The 19,505-nt window shown below is 43.2% G+C and overlaps 1 protein-coding gene across 1 annotated transcript in view; it reads left to right on the top strand.

Annotated features, from left to right (window-relative positions):
* The window catches only part of TMEM255B (transmembrane protein 255B), a 124,724-nt gene that overhangs the window by 2,330 nt on the left and 102,889 nt on the right, over positions 1-19,505 (top strand). The window contains exon 2 of the mRNA XM_050922658.1: positions 11,255-11,397. Within this exon, the coding sequence (XP_050778615.1) occupies positions 11,255-11,397 (143 nt within the window). The remainder of the gene's footprint in view (positions 1-11,254; positions 11,398-19,505) is intronic.

The following is a 19,505-nucleotide window of genomic DNA, read 5'->3' as shown; positions in this document are numbered from 1 at the left end:
AGCCCATCACATTTAGTTTTAGGAGGCAATGTAGGATTAGTTCAATGTCATTAGTATAGCACATTTTTTAAAAATACACAATGAAAAATATAGCCAAGGAAGATATGGCATTGAAGAGAAGACTGGAGTAATAAAACATAATTAATTTAGCCCCAAAGACATACAAATCTCATTCCTTAAATATTAGCTTCATAGCTACAAAATATTAGTTGCAAAGCTTGTATTAGCCCTTTGATGTTATATATTATGTTACACAGGGTTAACTTGTATTACATGATTCTTTGTAACATTATGTAATGTAAAACATTGAAAAATTTTCCCCTTACAAATCTTTCTCCTATAGATCAGGGATGTTAATATAAGTTGTGTTCAATATTAATTAGAGACCAGTCTCTTCACATCTACATCACCTTGACTAGAGCAAGACAACAAAATGGTGTGGTGTTGATCTCCCAGTAAGTGTGATTTGTGCTCTGCACTTCCTCCCTTGCCAAATTCATTCCCTCTTATTTTTCCCATAGACTTCCAATTGACCTGCTTGCAGGAGACTGTTCATTGGTTTTAACAGGAGTGCTTGCATTAGCACAGCAAGGTGGATTTAGGCATTTTGGAGTTGGACTGTAGATTACAGATGGCTTTTCTAGCACTGACAAGTCATGCATCACAGGTCTCTTTCTCTCCTCACACTTTCCATCATAGACCTACTGCATCCTAAAGTTATACCTTCCCCTTCACAAGTCTCATCTTTCCCTGTTCCAAACCCATGCCTCCACCTCTAGGGTTGCATCATTTCACTCTGGCAGAAACTGAACTAGGGTCTTCTCACCAAATCATACATCTTTTGTCAATGCGGACACACTCTTCCCCAAATAGATTTCTGCTGGCTGTTGTGATGACGGGTCCTCCAGTATATTTTCCTCAATTCCCGATTGATTGATTGACAAGGGGTTCTCTGACTCTGTTTCCCCATCTCTAGGGTGCTGGGAAGGGTTTGAATGTCACCGTGTTCCCTCTCAACTCTAGGATTGATGATCTGTACTTCTTATCCAACCCAACTGCTGTCTGTGTATGTAAGCTCAATGTGCCTTTCTCCTCCTGTCTCTGAGCTGCTCAGAAGAGGAGATTCTATTTTCTCTTCTCTGTGTCCTGACGGCTTTCTTTGTCCTTCGATGGAGGTGGGAGTAGTATGGGTTAGGGCCTCAAATAGATAGTTAGCCTGATAAATGTTTATTAGGCAGAGCAGAGAGTACTAGTGGGTTATTGCTTTTTCTTGGGCAATTTAAGACCATATCTGGTGGAGCACGGATCAATGATGTGGAGGTTAGCATTATCTGTCTAACTAATCTGTTTCTTAGATTTTTTTTTTATAGTATCACTGTGGTATCTATGCTTCATTATCACATTGCCAGCCAAGATTGTTGAGGAACATTACCATCGCAATGTAATGCTGGTAATAATTTGTGACAGTTCTTATTTGATTCTTGATTAGAGCAGGGGCTCTAGTAAAGATGACTGTACTGCAGGGATCTGCAACCTTTCAGAAGCGGTGTGCCGAGTCTTCATTTATTCACTCTAATTTAAGGTTTCATGTGCTGGTAATACATTTTAACATTTTTAAAAAGTCTCTTTCTATAAGTCTATAATATATAATTAAACTATTGTTGTATATAAAGTAAATAAGTTTTTTAAAACATTTAAGAAGCTTCATTTAAAATTAAATTAAAATGCAGAGCCCCCCTGGACCGGTGGCCAGGACCCAGGCAGTGTGAGTGCCAGCGAAAATCAGCCTGTGCGCAGGACCGGTGCTAGTGTTTTTAGTGCCCTAGGTGCACGGCCATTTCGCCGTCCTGCGCACTGGTCCTGCGGCTCCGGTGGACGTGCCACAGGCATTCCTGCGGAGGGTCCGCTGCTCCGCAGCTTTGGTAGAGCTGCCACAGGCCTGCCTGCGGGAGGTCCACTGGAGCTGCGGGAGCAGCGGACCCTCCGCAGGAATGCCTGCGGCAGGTCCACCGGAGCCGCCTGCCGACCCCCACCCCCCGGCAAAATGCCGCCCCCCCCAATAATCCTGGCCCCCTAGATGATTGCCTAGGCCGCCTAAATGGAAGCGCTGGCCCTGCCTGTGCGCCACCTTTGGCACGCGTGCCATAGGTTGCCTACCCCTGCTCTACTGAGAAGACTTTCCTTTCATTTGCTTGATTCTTGGAATGGTGAAATACTAATAGAAATAATTGGGGAATTCCAAGGAGGGACAATTTAATATTTTACAATTCCATCTTGAGTAACTATACATCAGTTAACAGGGACTGACTAATTGCTACTGAGAGTGACTTCAGCAATAACAGGTTGGACAGTTAATGGGTTTGATGAACAATCTCTTGTCCTGGCAGGGGCAGCTGCACTGAAGAGGAATTTGCCCCTGGGAAAGATGGCAGCAGTATTATCTCATTCATTACCTAATTGTTCTAAGGGCCACTTTAATTCATGGCTGACACTCTGTAACAGCCCTTGCCACTGGAAACTGACTGAGGTGTATGCTGAATCAGACCCTAACTATCTTCTCCCTCAGTACCACAGGGATACTTCTGACTGAGTAAATTTGAATTGTTTTTGGCTGCAGGTAACTGTAGCTGAACACTTCTTGCTCCACAATGGGTAGCTATATTAAAAGAAAATCCCAAACATGTTGCATCTGCCCTCTAAAAAGCAAACAAAAGCTATGGAATATTTTTTTTTGAAAATGGCAGCACTGCTGCAGTCAATAAAACAGTATCGAAAGGAAATAATAAAGCTTTGTACTTGCAGCCCTGTTCATTTGAAGATCTCAAACTGCTTTACAAATAAGCCTAATAAACATTTGTCAGGCAAAATATAGAGTTGAGGCTCTAAACCACACAAATAGTTAACATTATCTATGTATGTAGCTCAGGATGATAAGCATTACATACATTTAAAATATTACTATTCTGTTAAGACAATATTAAATTATCTCCGTAACACCAGGGTTGCCAATAAATGTTACAGCCCAGGATGCTGGAGCATTGGAAATGCTGAGTCTCACAGGTGAGTTGGATAGTGTTCTTTCCCTGCAATGTTTATGAAGGCACTTGGTATTGTTGAGATTGTAAAAAGTCTTCATGTTTTGTTTTGTTTTTTTAAGATAAGGCCATATGTGCTGCCTTAAACTTATGCATGCATGTCTCACTGATGTAAAATTATACAGAAGTTTCTTCAAAACTGTCTGTAGTGTAAGTTTTTTACAAGTGATTTTTCATTACTGGGAATTTTACAAACATGGAATTTTGAGGCAGTATATGATCTTTAAGACAAATTGTGTAGTAGATTAAACATACTAAGGTCCATTTTGAACATAAAACATTTCTGTATTAGTTCTTTTGGTCTCCTCAGAATCTGTAGTTTCCAAAATGATTGAGATTTCATTTTATTTTATGGTGTGATTTTGCTGGCTTTGGAGTGTCATATGGAATGAAGATTCAAAATTCAGAACACTAGTCTGACCCTCAAGAATGTTGGTCACATTGGAGCTTTGCTCCAGTTCTCTTTCTTCTTTGAAATGAAATGTTGTTCTTGAATAGTAGCACTGAAGATCCTTTGCTAGAGATGTGCTGTCATAAACAGATAGCTAAGGGTTAATGTCTCTTTCACCTGAAGCACCTGACCAGAGGACCAATCAGGAAACCGGATTTTTTCAACTTTGGGTGGAGGGAATTGAGTGTCTAAGGTCTTTGTTTTCTGGCTGCCTGCTTTCTCTGAGCTTTGGAGAAGTAGTTCTACTTTCTAGTCTTCTGTTTCCAAGTGTAAGGACAAAGAGATCAGATAGTAAGTTATATGGTTTCTTTTCTTTGGGATTTGCATAAATATAAGTGCTGGAGTGCTTTGATTTGTATTCTTTTTGAATAAGGCTGTTTATTCAATATTCTTTTAAGCAATTGACCCTGTGTTGTATCATCTTAATACAGAGAGAACATTTGTACTTATTTTTCTTTCTTTTTATATAAAGCTTTCTTTTAAGACCTGTTGGAGTTTTTCTTTACTTCAGGGAAATTGAGTCTGTACTCACCAGGGAATTGGTGGGAGGAAGAAATCAAGGGGAGATTTGTGTGTTGGATCGCTAGCCTGATTTTGCATTCCCTCTGGGGGAATAGGAAAGTACTTTTTGTTTCCAGGATTGGGAACAGAGAGGGAGATTCACTCTGTTTGGATTCACAGAACTTGTGTCTGTGTATCTCTCCAGGAGCACCTGGAGGGGGGAAGGGAAAAAGGATTATTTCCCTTTGTTGTGAGACTCAAGGGATTTGGGTCTTGGGGTCCCCAGGAAAGGTTTTTCAGGGGGACCAGAGTGCCCCAAAACACTCTAATTTTTTGGGTGGTGGCAGCAGGTACCAGGTCCAAGCTGGTAACTAAGCTTGGAGGTTTTCATGCTAACCCCCATATTTTGGACGCTAAGGTCCAAATCTGGGACTAAGGTTATTACATGGTGGCAGCGGTGGGATATAGACAGAACCCAGAAGCCAGTAGAAATATTATATTTTTCTTTTCTCTGCTAAGGGCTTTTTAGCAGAGAGAAACAGTTGGTTTTAAAAGGGAACCAGAGAGAATTTTTTTTTTCTGCTCTCTCTCGCAGTTTGTGGCTTGCATGTTAAGGGTCTTTTGTCATGCAATAGCCCTCCCATTAGGAGGCAAGTACCGGCACTTATATGCATGCAAATAAAGTGGTTTTTCTGGTTTCCCTTCATTGAACATTAGCTAGAGAGAGAAAAGGAAAAAAGCACTGTTGCTAGGCAGACTCCAGGAGGGAACAGAGCCTGCAGTTCAGAAGATAAACACCGGAGGGCACCCCAACACAAGAAAACAGGAACCATGACTTCTAAGGCAAAAATTGACGCCGAAGAACAAATCAAAGAAGCTGAACACAGGCGACAACTGGAAATAAAACAAAAAGAGATGGAGATAAAAGAAAGAGAAGAACAAGCCAAAGAGGCAGCCAAGGAGGCAGCACACAAAAGAAAACTAGAAGAAGAAGAGGTGGCCTACCGAAGGAAACAAGCAGAAGAAGAGTCGGCCCACCACCGAGAAATGGAAAAACAACAAAAAGAAAATGAAGAGAAGGAAAAACAGAGAAAACATGAACTGGAGTTGGCAAAAGCTGGGCTGCCTGTGCCAGCCAACCCTAACAACCCGGCGCCAAATATTGCTCCACAGCCCAGGAAATTTCCCACCTACAAGGCAGGTGATGACACCAAGGCCTTCTTGGAAAATTTTGAAAGAGCCTGTCTTGGGTACAGCATTCCCGAAGACCAGTACATGGTAAAATTGAGGTCACAGCTCAGTGGACCTTTAGCAGAGGTGGCAGCTGAAATGCCTAAGCACCAAATGAATGACTATAAACTTTTTCTAACCAAGGCCAGATACAGGATGGGGATAACCCCAGATCATGCCCGTCGGCGCTTCAGAACCCAAAAGTGGAAACCAAAGGTGTCATTTCCCAAACACGCCTACTGCATTGCAAAAAACTATGAGGCCTGGCTAACAGGAAACAACATTCAAACCTTGGAAGAACTGAACCTCCTCATACAAATGGAGCAGTTCTTGGATGGTGTTCCTGAAGACATCACACGGTACATACAAGATGAAAACCCCAAGAATATCGCTGAGGCGGGGGAGATTGGAGCCAAATGGATGGAACTGGCAAAAAGCAAGAAAGCTACTGTCAAGGGGAACGATTACCCCAGGGGGCACACAGACCATAAACCCTACAACCGAGGACAGCCAAAAACCCCACATACCACCCAAGTAAAGCCACAGATACCCTACCCTTCAACCTCACCAGTCTCCAGTAACTCACCTCGGCCCAGTGACCCATCAGATGGAAGATGCTTTAAGTGTAATGAACTGGGACATATCAAGGCCAAGTGTCCCAAGAACACCATGCAAGTGCAATTCATTACACCACCATCACACCAAAGATCCCCTGGCCCGGATGCCTCTCAAATACCCTTGGAGCGAAGGGAAAATTTGAGAGTGGGCGGAAAAAAGGTTACTGCGTGGAGAGACACGGGGGCACAAGTGTCAGCTATCCACCAATCCTTCGTTGACCCCAAATTCATCAACCCAAAGGCCAAAGTTACAATTTACCCCTTCATGTCACAAGCTGTAGACTTGCCTACAGCTCAACTGCCTGTCCAGTACAAAGGCTGGTCAGGAATGTGGACTTTTGCAGTCTATGACAATTATCCTATCCCCATGCTACTGGGGGAAGACTTGGCCAACCAGGTGAGGCGGGCCAAGAAAGTGGGAATGGTTACACGTAGCCAAACCAGGCAAGCTTCCAGACCCATTCCTGTTCCTGAACCGTCCACAGAGGCCCCGTCTGTGTTACCAAAGACCCAGACAGAGGTAGTGGACCCAGATTCCATGCCTACCACTGAAACAGCCACAGCATCTCCAGTCCCAGGCCCGGAACTGGAACAGCAACCAGCACCAGCAAGTGCAACTACATCTTCAAACTCAACGCCAGAGGGCGCCAGCGAGCCAAAACTGGCAGAAGCAAAAGACAGCCATACCCAAAAGGCTCAGCCAGAGCCTGAAATGCCCTCAGGTGCACCAGCGGAGAGCGGTTCACCAGCAACGGAAACAACCCCATCACCTACAGCGCTTCCAGAGGGACCAAGCCCAAGTCCACAGTCTGAGGAAGAACTGGTGACCCCAGCCTCAAGGGAACAGTTCCAGACTGAGCAGGAAGCAGATGACAGCCTTCAGAAAGCTTGGGCGGCGGCACGGAGCACCCCACCGCCTCTCAGCTCTTCTAATCGATCCCGGTTTGTTATAGACCAAGGACTTTTATACAAGGAAATTCTTTCTGGTGGACACCGGGAAGAATGGCAGCCGCAAAAACAGTTGGTGGTTCCAACTAAGTACCGGGGGAAGCTCTTAAGCTTAGCCCATGATCATCCCAGTGGCCATGCTGGGGTGAACAGAACCAAGGACCGGTTGGGGAAGTCCTTCCACTGGGAGGGGATGGGCAAGGATGTTGCCAAGTATGTCCGGTCTTGTGAGGTATGCCAAAGAGTGGGAAAGCCTCAAGACCAGGTCAAGGCCCCTCTCCAGCCACTCCCCATAATTGAGGTCCCATCAGTAGTTAAAAAGTGTTCTTAAAATGTACAAGTCTGTTAGTTATATACTTAGGAGTATATGTAAAGGTGTATGTGTTGTATTAATCTGTTTATTTTCAAGTTCTAGAAGGAAATCGCCGCCAGTGAGCTCCCCACTGTCTGCAATTTGGGGGGCGTGTCATAAACAGATAGCTAAGGGTTAATGTCTCTTTCACCTGAAGCACCTGACCAGAGGACCAATCAGGAAACTGGATTTTTTCAACTTTGGGTGGAGGGAATTGAGTGTCTAAGGTCTTTGTTTTCTGGCTGCCTGCTTTCTCTGAGCTTTGGAGAAGTAGTTCTACTTTCTAGTCTTCTGTTTCCAAGTGTAAGGACAAAGAGATCAGATAGTAAGTTATATGGTTTCTTTTCTTTGGGATTTGCATAAATATAAGTGCTGGAGTGCTTTGATTTGTATTCTTTTTGAATAAGGCTGTTTATTCAATATTCTTTTAAGCAATTGACCCTGTGTTGTATCATCTTAATACAGAGAGAACATTTGTACTTATTTTTCTTTCTTTTTATATAAAGCTTTCTTTTAAGACCTGTTGGAGTTTTTCTTTACTTCAGGGAAATTGAGTCTGTACTCACCAGGGAATTGGTGGGAGGAAGAAATCAAGGGGAGATTTGTGTGTTGGATCGCTAGCCTGATTTTGCATTCCCTCTGGGGGAATAGGAAAGTACTTTTTGTTTCCAGGATTGGGAACAGAGAGGGAGATTCACTCTGTTTGGATTCACAGAACTTGTGTCTGTGTATCTCTCCAGGAGCACCTGGAGGGGGGAAGGGAAAAAGGATTATTTCCCTTTGTTGTGAGACTCAAGGGATTTGGGTCTTGGGGTCCCCAGGAAAGGTTTTTCAGGGGGACCAGAGTGCCCCAAAACACTCTAATTTTTTGGGTGGTGGCAGCAGGTACCAGGTCCAAGCTGGTAACTAAGCTTGGAGGTTTTCATGCTAACCCCCATATTTTGGACGCTAAGGTCCAAATCTGGGACTAAGGTTATTACATGTGCCTATAAAGTAGCAGACTTTTAAGATGAGAGAGCTTTTTCAGGGTAATGTGACTATCCTAATTTTGTCCTTTGAATCACAGTATTTCATATGTAGTGTGTATATATTACATATTCACATCTACAAGTGTTAGTAACATTGTCAAGTTCTTAAATATCTAAATTAATTCCTTTTAAAATGTGTATGTATCTCCATCTATAGTTCCTTCCACCTTCTCTTCCTTATCTGATCAGTTTGCTTGAGGATTGGTGTGTGTATGTCTCTGGGGAGGAGGTTATTAGTGGGAGCTTTCTTTTCTCTCTTGGTTTGTTCTTTGTTTTTCTGTGATGTGTTGGCTTGAGGGCAACGGAATTAAAGTTCCCACTCCAAGTATTTGGGCCAGATTCAATTCTGCACCAAGATGCACTCAGCACTGGAGAGAGGTTGGAAGGGAGTTGAGGGGAGGCTTAAGGAGGGAAATGGTCATATGTCAGATGAGAATTGCTGTAGGAACTCTGCTCTCTCCTTGGCCCTGTCATGCCCTTTTCTACCACAACATACATCCTATTCTGGGGATAAAGGATGACTGGCGTAGAGCCTGGCTCTCTTTAAGATAGTTGAGAATTCTCCATCACTAGGGGAATTCTCATCTGGCAAACTGTGGCCAGATTATGTCCCCTTTGCACTGCTGAGGTGGTGGAAAGAGGGTGGAAATGAGGCTGAGAATCTATCCCCTTTTCTGTTTATCTTTTTGTGAGATAGTGGGGTGTTTTTGTTTTTTTGTTGGTGTAGATTAGAAGATGACTCTGTGTGTGGGAGGTTATGGTGAGCAAAGGCACTAAGGTTACTGAAGACTGTCAGGGTGAAATAAAATCAGAAAATCCCTTTGGCTTCCATTGAAAAATATTTGAGCAGCATAGATGGAATGACTAACTTAGAAACCTCTTGCAAGCAGGCTTGACTGATTAATGGCTGATCTGTTGTTACTAAGGCTGACACTTGATGATTCTGAAGTGCCATGTCATGCAAATTTGGCATGTGGTTAGATGAAGATGCCTGGCTGGTTCTACACAGATATTCAGTGATCACTAGCCTCAAGCAGAATAAAGATGTGGGCCAATAGCTGTGATATTTTCATGCTTCTTGTAATGTAGAAGTTAGTCAATGATGGAGATGAGTTTGTTCAAGCATATGACTGTTTCGGGTATCCATGGGTCTGTACCAAGTATATCAAGTTTTGTGGTTCTGGTTACGCAGTACGCCTCATAGATGAGTATGGTAAACTGGTGCTGGCAATGCAGTTGAAGTCCTCCTGGATTAGAATCCTTGGGAATTTTCAATGTACATTTGGACATCAGATTGGATAGTCTGGTCTGTCTGCTTCTTGAAGTGATGGATTGTCTTGATTTTTTTCCCCTTGGAGGCATGAAGAGTGCTCTAACAGGACCAGCTGTATGCTTAAATTGGGTCTGCAACTCTCTCAATATTTGGTGTTTTTCTTAAAGCCCCAGCTCCTGGAGTTATGGGATTATGTGAGAATCTCAGCTTTCATTTAAACAAAAAGTTTCTAGTCTTTCTATTTTCAGAGAAAAAAATTGAAAAAGTGAAATCTAAGCACTCAAAAACAAGCAGGTAGATAACCACATGCCCCAACAAATCTTTTTAAAAATCTCATTTTTAAGACAGTTTTTGACTTTGGGTGGCAACCTGACTCATGATTTTTGAATGCTTGAGGTTGGCCATACTGGGTCTGCTTTAGATTCTTGGATTTGTAGATTAGCCAGTTGAAAGATCTGACCATACCCTCGTGTATTTCGGTGCATGGGTTATTCCATACTTCTCTCCTTCCTTACCACCAATGGACCACCGTAGATTAAATGTTATTGCTAAAAGATGAACCAGATGGGGCACAGATTGGGGAGGAGATGGCTGGAGTCACCTGGATTAATTTCTGATTGTCTGTTGTTGTTTTCTTCATTAAAGCAGAGCACACTTCATACTTGAGAAAATATTTGACACATTTACTGGTTCTGTTTGAGGACTACCAACAAACATCTCAGTTTTTATATATGTATTCATAAAAATTAATTGATGAATTGGTTTTCAAACTGAATCTGTTCTGTGGTGTGGGATTTGAAATTCAAAAACTGAGCTGTGTTTCTGAGTTTTGCTTGGTCACATGAGTCACGTTGTATTGCTTCTGTTTCCTGATTGGCTCCTTGTTTTCGATTTCTCCCTCTGATTGCTTTTTTCACATTTGCCCACAGTGGACTCCTTCTCTTCGGTTCATTTTGAATGTTAAGAGGGTGTATTTTTAGATGGCTATAGTGATTTATTGTATTTTTTAAAAAATATATTTTTACAGAATTTTGGGCAGGAGCTCTAATAATTATTTTAGAAACCTAGAGTGGCAACTCAAAGATACACTTCTGCCTCAAAGTTAAAACAACAAAATAATATCAAGGTTATTATTAGAGCTGGCTGACTACAGTAGGATTATCTGCAATCTTTTACTCCTGGGTACCTGAGTCCAAATTGAGATGAGATTAAGTAAATTTCACAGAACAGTTCCTGTTAAATAAAATAGCATACGTATAATATAGTACAAATTCATTAGCTGCGGTACATATTTACTTCAGAAGATACCAACTGGTTTGCTTATCTGATGAATTTTCTCTTTATATTTATTTTCTTGATAACACAGCAGAGCTTCTGCTAATCTTCTTTAAAATTCACATATTTATGTGTTGTCCACATAGAGCCAAATGGGAATTTTGCTAAGGTAAGGATGGTTTGAGGTCTGCAGAATTGGCCTACAGATGTGAACAACAACTTCATTAGAAGATTTACCACAGATAACTGAAAAAATTGTCACTTCAGTTTAGTAAAACCTCATCTTGTATGTGTAAACAATGTATTAAAGTTAACTAAGCTCCAGCTAATCTTTATATAATTTAAGATCCTCTCTCTGATGCAAAATATTATCCCTTGTTGGGAGAAAGGGTTAAAAATGAAATAGTTGGAATGAGCTTTCATTTCATACTTGTACTGCCAAGATTGCAATGAAAAACTATTTTATATTTGTTTCCCCCAATAGGACAGTTTGCAAAACGAAAGAAGACCTCTCTCTGGTTCACAGTTTCTCTGCTGGTAGTGTCTGTGTTCATACTGACCATAGGACTTGCAGCTACCACAAGAACAGAAAATGTTACCGTCGGAGGCTATTACCCAGGAATCATTGTGAGTAGAGAAATGTATTTTATATTATCCATTATTACCAATATGCTATTATGGCATAGACACAAGCAACCACAACTGATGCATTACTGGTGAGGGAAAACCTAAGGTGCATAAGTTTAGATCTAGTTCTGTTATGTTTGTGATTCAGATGTAGGCCCTAATCCTGCAACTGGTGCCTGAGGGTGATCACTGTGCCTGCATTGAACCTCACTGAATTTAATAGCTTTCTGCACAGGCACATGGACTCAATTTCAAGAATGGGCCATAATTTTCTACAGTATGTTAGTAATAACTTTCAAACCATTTAATTCAGTATCACAACCTTGATTCTTAACTGGACTTTTAAATGATTATTTAGTAAAAGAGAGAATATAAGTACCACTAAATACTCTACTTTTAATGACTTCAAAAGGTAGTTTAGCATTAACTTTAATTTCATTGACTTCAATAGGATGGATCATTCACTTGCTTAAAGTTAAACATGTGCTTAAGTACACTGCTGAATTGGGACCTGAGTGATTACAGTGTACTATTAGCTCTTGTTCATAATATAATCGTACATTTTAAGAAAAGGGATGAGTGTTAATACTATGCATAAATTTTGCATTGCCAATCGTTATTTGTAAATTACAATTGTTCTTTCTAGCTAAATTCTCTAATATGTTAATGTCATGCTGAGAACATTTGTTGGAAGGATTAATTTTAGGGTAATAATCTATATTAAGTGGTGTTTAAAAATGGAATTAAAATCCGTTACAGGAATAAAATTTTAAAAGAATGAATTGTCTTTGGATCAGTTAAAATATGTAGACTATACAATGGCATAGTCTTTAAACAGTTATTTGTAATTGAAATTAAAACATTTAAAAAATAAACTTTCTACAGTCATTCCACTGGAGGAAATGTAATGGGTAATAAGTAATAAAGTTCATCTGCACAAAGCAGTTAATTATAGCAATTAGTTTGTTTTAGGGAGAAAATGTCTGTGTACTAAACAGAAAAATACATTTCTCTAGAGCATTTTTTAAAAATAAAATGTTACAGGTTTTTATTTAATAGGCTGATAGAATAGCTAGAAATGTTCAGATGAAATCCTTTTAATAATGATGTTTCTCTCTATTTTGTTTTAAGGCTGTTAGAGCTGATGACATTTTGTAAAAGCATGGTCATACTTTGCACATTTGTGGTTGATCATTATAGTAACCCAGAAAGAGTAATGATTACTACATCAATGTCACCCTGTATTGATACAATTACAGCTTCTGATAGTGTGAGATGGCAAGCAGCTTCAACTCCCATTGACTTCAGTGAGAGCTAAAGAAGCTGAGTGCCTTGCGGAAAGTATTATCTAAGAGGAGTATTAAAATACCTGTTCTGGTTCCATTTTTCCTTCACTATTAACATTTCATTCACAAAGTCTGACTGACAATTCCTTTCCTGCTGTGTGAATTCACCATGCAATACATAGATTTATGGTGCATTAGCTTAGGAAGTATCAGAGCAGCTGAAAATGAACACATTTGTAAGGTAAGATTATGGTTTTTCATTCTTGATGTGATAAACTAAATGTTTATTTTTATGGAACAATGAAAAAATAAGACTGCTTGTGAAGAGAGAAATTTAAATTGGAATTAAAAGAAGAGTGGTCGCGGTTTGCTCCCATGGAATTCAGTAACAATGCTCTTAGTTCAGTGGGACAGGATAGGGCACCAAAGGTGCATTATGTTTAGCTCAAGTGACTTTGGCCTTTTAAAAAAAATATTTGTGCAAAATGACTTAAGCCCCCAGTTCTCTTAGCACTACTAAGACTACTTCAAACATGCATAAATTTACTTGTTGTTGATCACTGATTACTCTCGCCCCTCGCTCCACCGATATGGTCACAAGGTGCCCGTTATCTTCCGGGTAATGAGCGTTGGGATAGGGCGGAGGCTCGATCACTGGATGTCCTCGGGAGGGGTGACAAATGCCCTGAAGGTAGCAATGGGGATTACGCAAACAATGAGTCGTGGGGTTGAAATTGAGGGTTTATTGAGTGGGTCACAAGTGAGGATGAGGAACAACTTAATACTAGTTACAACTTGGGCCTACAATATAATACTAGAACAAATAATAAAAATACTGCAATTACAAACAGAAGCTGACCCTGGTACCTCTCTAAGTCCCAGTAGTTATTCAGGTCCTTCCAAGGGTTAGTAAAGGTGCTATTGGTGCTATTATTAAGCATAAATGCAATTACTCGTCTAAGTAAAAAAAAAAACGCAATAAGACAGTTAAAGATTGCCGTGAGACTCTGGTCAATCCCCCTTGCGTTCAAGGTTTCCTGGTCAACGGGTTTCCCCTAGTAGGAGCCTTGGGGCGGCTGCGATCGGCTTTCGTCTCCGGCTTACAACACGATTACAGGCTCAGTTAGTTAGCAGAATTAGCAGCTAGGCATACTTACACACACAAACCACAAACGTTTCATTACCACCGGCAGACGGGTAGGCTTCTGAGAACACGGAGCCGAGGGAGACTTCGAGTTGATCAGGCTCGGTTACGGGTACGGGCTTCTGCGTTTCTTTCTCCCTGCCCACCCTTGCACGGTGGGCAATTTATAAGGGTAATGACGTGTTCAGTTTTTTGGCCAGGTTTCTCCTAATTAGGAGATTTACAGGTGCCTCGTTACCACCCTCGGGGGGGGGGGTGTTCCTGGAAATGGCTGACCACAAAATTTGCCTAGCCCCAACGGTTACTTACAGGAAATTTTTCTCGCTTGAGAGTACGTGTATGCTCGTTTCCTGAACATGGAGGCCAGGGCAAAACTGCTTAGGGCTGCAGCACTAACATAGGCACTAACATGCCCCCGTGCCCTGGGCTCCATGTGAACGTTATGCCTATACCTTAGATTCATCGTCCGACTCGCCGTCCCCTTCTACAAGAGGGCGTGTGTCGGGGGAAGAGGCAATGTAGGCCGACCCGATAACACGATGGACGCAGGCTTTTAAGCAGGCACAGCCAAGGCAGAGCAGGACACACCCAACCAGGAGGGAGATAAGGAGAGATTGAAAATAAGCCTTGTATGCTCCGAGACCCAACCAATCGAGCCAGGACCAAAATCGGAAGGTCTCCCTGGACTCACGCACGGCGGTTCCTAAAGCCCTGAGGTTATTAATTACTTCCGTTAAATTTCCAGATACAGAAGAAACAGAGACGCAACACTTATCCTTAAACTGTGGGTACATGGATATGAGGGTCTCACAAAAATCCCGTGATTGCAGCAGAAATTGTATCATTAATCGGTTCTGAAAAGAATAATCTGATAATTCCGTTAGCTGCTGATTAACTAAATTAAAACCTTTTGCGGTGGTATTTGCCAGCGTTTCAATAGCCAGTGATTGGAATAATACTTGCTCACGTAATAACATATATCCAACGGGGTTAAACGAGACCACTGAAGACACTACAGAGGACAGCGCATCCTTTGCCTTCTCCCACCAACCCCAGGAACGTCAAACGCGTCTGGCTGAGTTGGGATGCCAGGTCTTAACATAAATACCACCCCCTTTTATCAGGATAGAGCCAATGGTACATATACCTCTAGGGTTAGGGGGGAGCGCCGTATAGGCTGCCTTGCCACACAGCCAAAAGTGACCGGGTCTAGGGGACCAAGGGGAAAAGGCAGAGTCCTGGCATGCCGAGCCTCCCTTAAAAACTAACTTCTTAATGTGGCTGTGGGATAGATATGTGTGTTTGAGGGGCTGGTAGAATTTTTTGCCGCTATAAGTGATGCCGCCGGACCCAATTTTCCGGCCGCGGCTACCGCATAAAACGGGGGGTGGGGACGTACGATTGAAAATAGGGCTGCTGGCAGTCTCATTTCCGTCTACAAGCTGCCACTGGGAACAATTGGGGTAGGCCCCAACCCAAATGGTTTCTGTTCGATTATTTCCCAAAAAGGCCCAACAGTGAGATGCCATGGGCCCTTCTCCAGGTGACAAGGGGAGTGGGCCCATACGACGTATCCTAATTTCATTAAAAATAGAAAAAACAAGGGGGGAAATGGGGTCGAAAAGATCGTTTGTGCAACCTATCCATTGTACGGTGGGGAGCCACTGAGCAAAGGGAGAAGAGCAATTAAGGGGACCATTAATGCTACTAAAATTAAACACTAAAGGCAATAAATCAAACAAAGGCCTATTTACAGACAGCCTGTTGGAACATGCAAGGCAGTTATCAGAGGTCAGTGAGGATAAGTCGATGTTTCCTCCCAGGACTTCCTGGATCCAATATGCTGCGAACATAAGCTGATGGGTATTTTCGCCCACGGGATACGGATGTCTCAGGTTCAGCAGATCTGGGCCCTTCTGGTTGTCGTCCCGGCTTCCCACCGCTATGGCGAGCTGCAAGACAAAGCAGAAGGTGGCCTTATTGGCCCTTGTTAGTTCGCTCCGGATTCAGAACGTTTGCTTATCCAGTCATGGTGGACCAAGGTGTGATTGCCCTGGACATCCACAACCGTATAGATATTGGGATATTTACCCGCAGTTACAATTTGTGTGGCATAGGGTTCTCGATGACCCGAGGCCTGTGGCTCGGCCACCCAGACAAGTTGGTCAGGGTGATATACGGGAGTCCAGGGGCCTGTAGGCCTGGGGCTGATTTCAGGCCAACGAGAATAGTTTGCGTTGAGGGAGATAAGGACCTGTGGTAATAGCGTACTCCAACCCTTATAGTCAACGTTGGGATTGACTGAATGTATCATGGTTTTCAGAACCCTGATTTTCCGCTCTACAACGCCATTACTTTCGCGGTGATATTTTAAGTGAATATGGAGGGAGGCCCCCCATCCCAACACCCATGCTTCGAAACGCTTGCTGGTAAAAGGGGGTCCCCCTGTGTCAATCGGTGGGGCGCCATCTATGGCTAAGTCCACTGCATCCCTGTTGACCGGGATCTGGGTGGGGTCCCCGACATAAATGAGCGGCATGTTGGATTGGGCTTGCTGCGGATTCAAGTTCAAGGGCACCATCTGTGGGTCCCACATTACGATGGATGCCCCGGCAATAGCCCATATGATTTCATGGGGTGTATTTATGCTGCCAGGAGGTATATACATGCCCTTAAAACTGCCCTTCATGGCTAAAGAGGCTGCGGCTGGTGTAGTAAGTGGCCAGACCCTGTTTCTTAAGAGGTTATGGCCTGAAAATCCTCCCGACCAGGTGGACGTTTTGGCCAAGAGACTAGCCTCCTCCCTGTCCACTATCTCTGCCCCGTGATCCAGGGCCAGACGGCCCAGCCAAACGAGGGCGGCCTCGCTGTCCCCACGCCTAGTGTCTACCATAAACTCCTTCAATTCTGCTTTAGTGCGGGTACGATATTCGGTGGTAGTAGTAATTTGGCCTGTATTAGAGTCCACCTTGCTTTTTGTGATAGCAACAGGCATTGCCTCTATCCGCATCTCCTTCTCAGGTGCAGGTGGGGCTGAGGGGAGAGCGGGGTAGATCGAAGAGGGGGCCGGGGCTTCGTAGGGGGGTGGGTTTCTGCCAGCCTGACTCCCGCCCTCCTCCTCCTTGTCACTCATCTCACTTTCTGCGCTATCGGCGCCGTTCGCGGCGGCCTGTTTAGCGGCAAACATAGTGCTTCCATGAAGGACCGCACAGAGGTCCAGCGCTTTGTTTAGTGCGCTGAACAAGACCGTGGACACGTCTTCTGACTTATACTCGTCTGGTCTAAGTTTCTTTGACCGCTTTGTCTGTTCTAATTCCTCCATTAATTGGGTTAGCAACCCGTGGGCTGGGTCACCCGGCTGTACCCGGAGCGGGGGTATGAGTTTAGAAACGGTGGCCCCGGATTTTTTAACGATACGGCTACACTCCTTCCAAATGCCAGTCGGTGTCTCGGTCCGACTAGTATCCGCGACCCCCGTGCACTGGGGTTGCAGGGAACTATCGGCCGGCTGACATTTAAACGTGGGATGGCAATGGAGGAGACACCCTACGGCGGTCAGGGTTAACGAGGTCGTATAGCTTTTTGACCCTGACTTTATAACGCAAACCCAATCTAGGGTGGGCCTCTCAGATTGTCTGCTGGCCACTTCATGAAATTGTAGGTGTTGAAATTGCTCGAGCTCAGACTGTTCACGGTCCCCACTACGCCACGGGCACTGGCCCTCCCAAAGGCATCCTGTTCGTGACGCCATGTTGATCACTGATTACTCTCGCCCCTCGCTCCACCGATATGGTCACAAGGTGCCCGTTATCTTCCGGGTAATGAGCGTTGGGATAGGGCAGAGGCTCGGTCACTGGATGTCCTCGGGAGGGGTGACAAATGCCCTGAAGGTAGCAATGGGGATTACACAAACAATGAGTCGTGGGGTTGAAATTGAGGGTTTATTGAATGGGTCACAAGTGAGGATGAGGAACAACTTAATACTAGTTACAACTTGGGCCTACAATATAATACTAGAACAAATAATAAAAATACTGCAATTACAAACAGAAGCTGACCCTGGTACTGCTCTAAGTCCCAGTAGTTATTCAGGTCCTTCCAAGGGTTAGTAAAGGTGCTATTATTAAGCATAAATGCAATTACTCGTCTAAGTAAAAAAAAAATGCAATAAGACAGTTAAAGATTGCCGTGAGACTCTGGTCAATCCCCCTTGCGTTCAAGGTTTCCTGGTCAACGGGTTTCCCCTAGTAGGAGCCTTGGGGCGGCTGCGATCGGCTTTCGTCTCCGGCTTACAACACGATTACAGGCTCAGTTAGTTAGCAGAATTAGCAGCTAGGCATACTTACACACACAAACCACAAACGTTTCATTACCACCGGCAGACGGGTAGGCTTCTGAGAACACGGAGCCGAGGGAGACTTCGAGTTGATCAGGCTCGGTTACGGGTACGGGCTTCTGCGTTTCTTTCTCCCTGCCCACCCTTGCACGGTGGGCAATTTATAAGGGTAATGACGTGTTCAGTTTTTTGGCCAGGTTTCTCCTAATTAGGAGATTTACAGGTGCCTCGTTACCACCCTCGGGGGGGGGGGGGTGTTCCTGGAAATGGCTGACCACAAAATTTGCCTAGCCCCAACGGTTACTTACAGGAAATGTTTCTCGCTTGAGAATACGTGTATGCTCGTTTCCTGAACATGGAGGCCAGGGCAAAACTGCTTAGGGCTGCAGCACTAACATAGGCACTAACACTTGTGTCAAAGTAAGAAAGGGGAACTATGCAAAAATGAGGAGGTTAGTTAAACAGAAATTAAAAGGTACAGTGACTAGAGTGAAATCCCTGCAAGCTGCATGGACACTTTTCAGAGACACCATCCCAACTACAATGTATATCCCAAATTAAAAAAACACAGTAAAAGAACTAAAAAAGAGCCACAGAGGCTTAACAATCATGTAAAAGAAGCAGTGAGAGATAAAAAGGCATCTTTTAAAAAGTGGAAGTCCAATCCTAGTGTGGTAAATAGAAAGGCGCATAAACACTGCCAAATTAAGTGTAAAAATGTAATAAAAGCCAAAAAGGAGTAATAACAAAATGTTCAAGTACATCAGAAGCAGGAAGCCTGCTAAACAATCAGTGGGGCCCCATGTCAATTGAAATACAAAAAGAGCGCTTAAAGATGATAAAGTCATTGCTGAGAAACTAAAGGAATTCTTTGCTTCAGTCTTCACCGCTGAGGATGTTAGGGAGATTTCCAAACTTGAGCCGTCCTTTGTAGGTGACAAATCTGAAGAATTGTCACAGATTGAAGTGTAACTAGAGGAGGTTTTGGAATTAATTGATAAACTTGACAGTAACAAGTCACTGGGACCAGATGGCATTCACCCAAGAGTTCTGAAAGAACTCAAATATGAAATTATGGAACTATTAACTATGGTTTGTAACCTGTCCTTTAAATCAGCTTCTGTACCCAGTGACTGGAAGATAGCTAATGTAATGCCAATATTTAAAAAGAGCTCTAAGGTGATCTCGGCAATTACAGACCGGTAAGTCTAATATCAGTACCGGGCAAATTAGTTGAAACAATAGTAAAGAATAAAATTGTCAGACACATAGAAGAACATAACTTGTTGGGTAAAAGTCAACATGGTTTCTGTAAAGGGAAATCATGTCTTCCTAATCTATT

This window comes from Gopherus flavomarginatus, chromosome 1 (assembly GCF_025201925.1).
Source record: "Gopherus flavomarginatus isolate rGopFla2 chromosome 1, rGopFla2.mat.asm, whole genome shotgun sequence".
Lineage (NCBI taxonomy): Eukaryota > Metazoa > Chordata > Testudines > Testudinidae > Gopherus > Gopherus flavomarginatus.
This window is presented reverse-complemented; position numbering and strand designations above follow the sequence as displayed.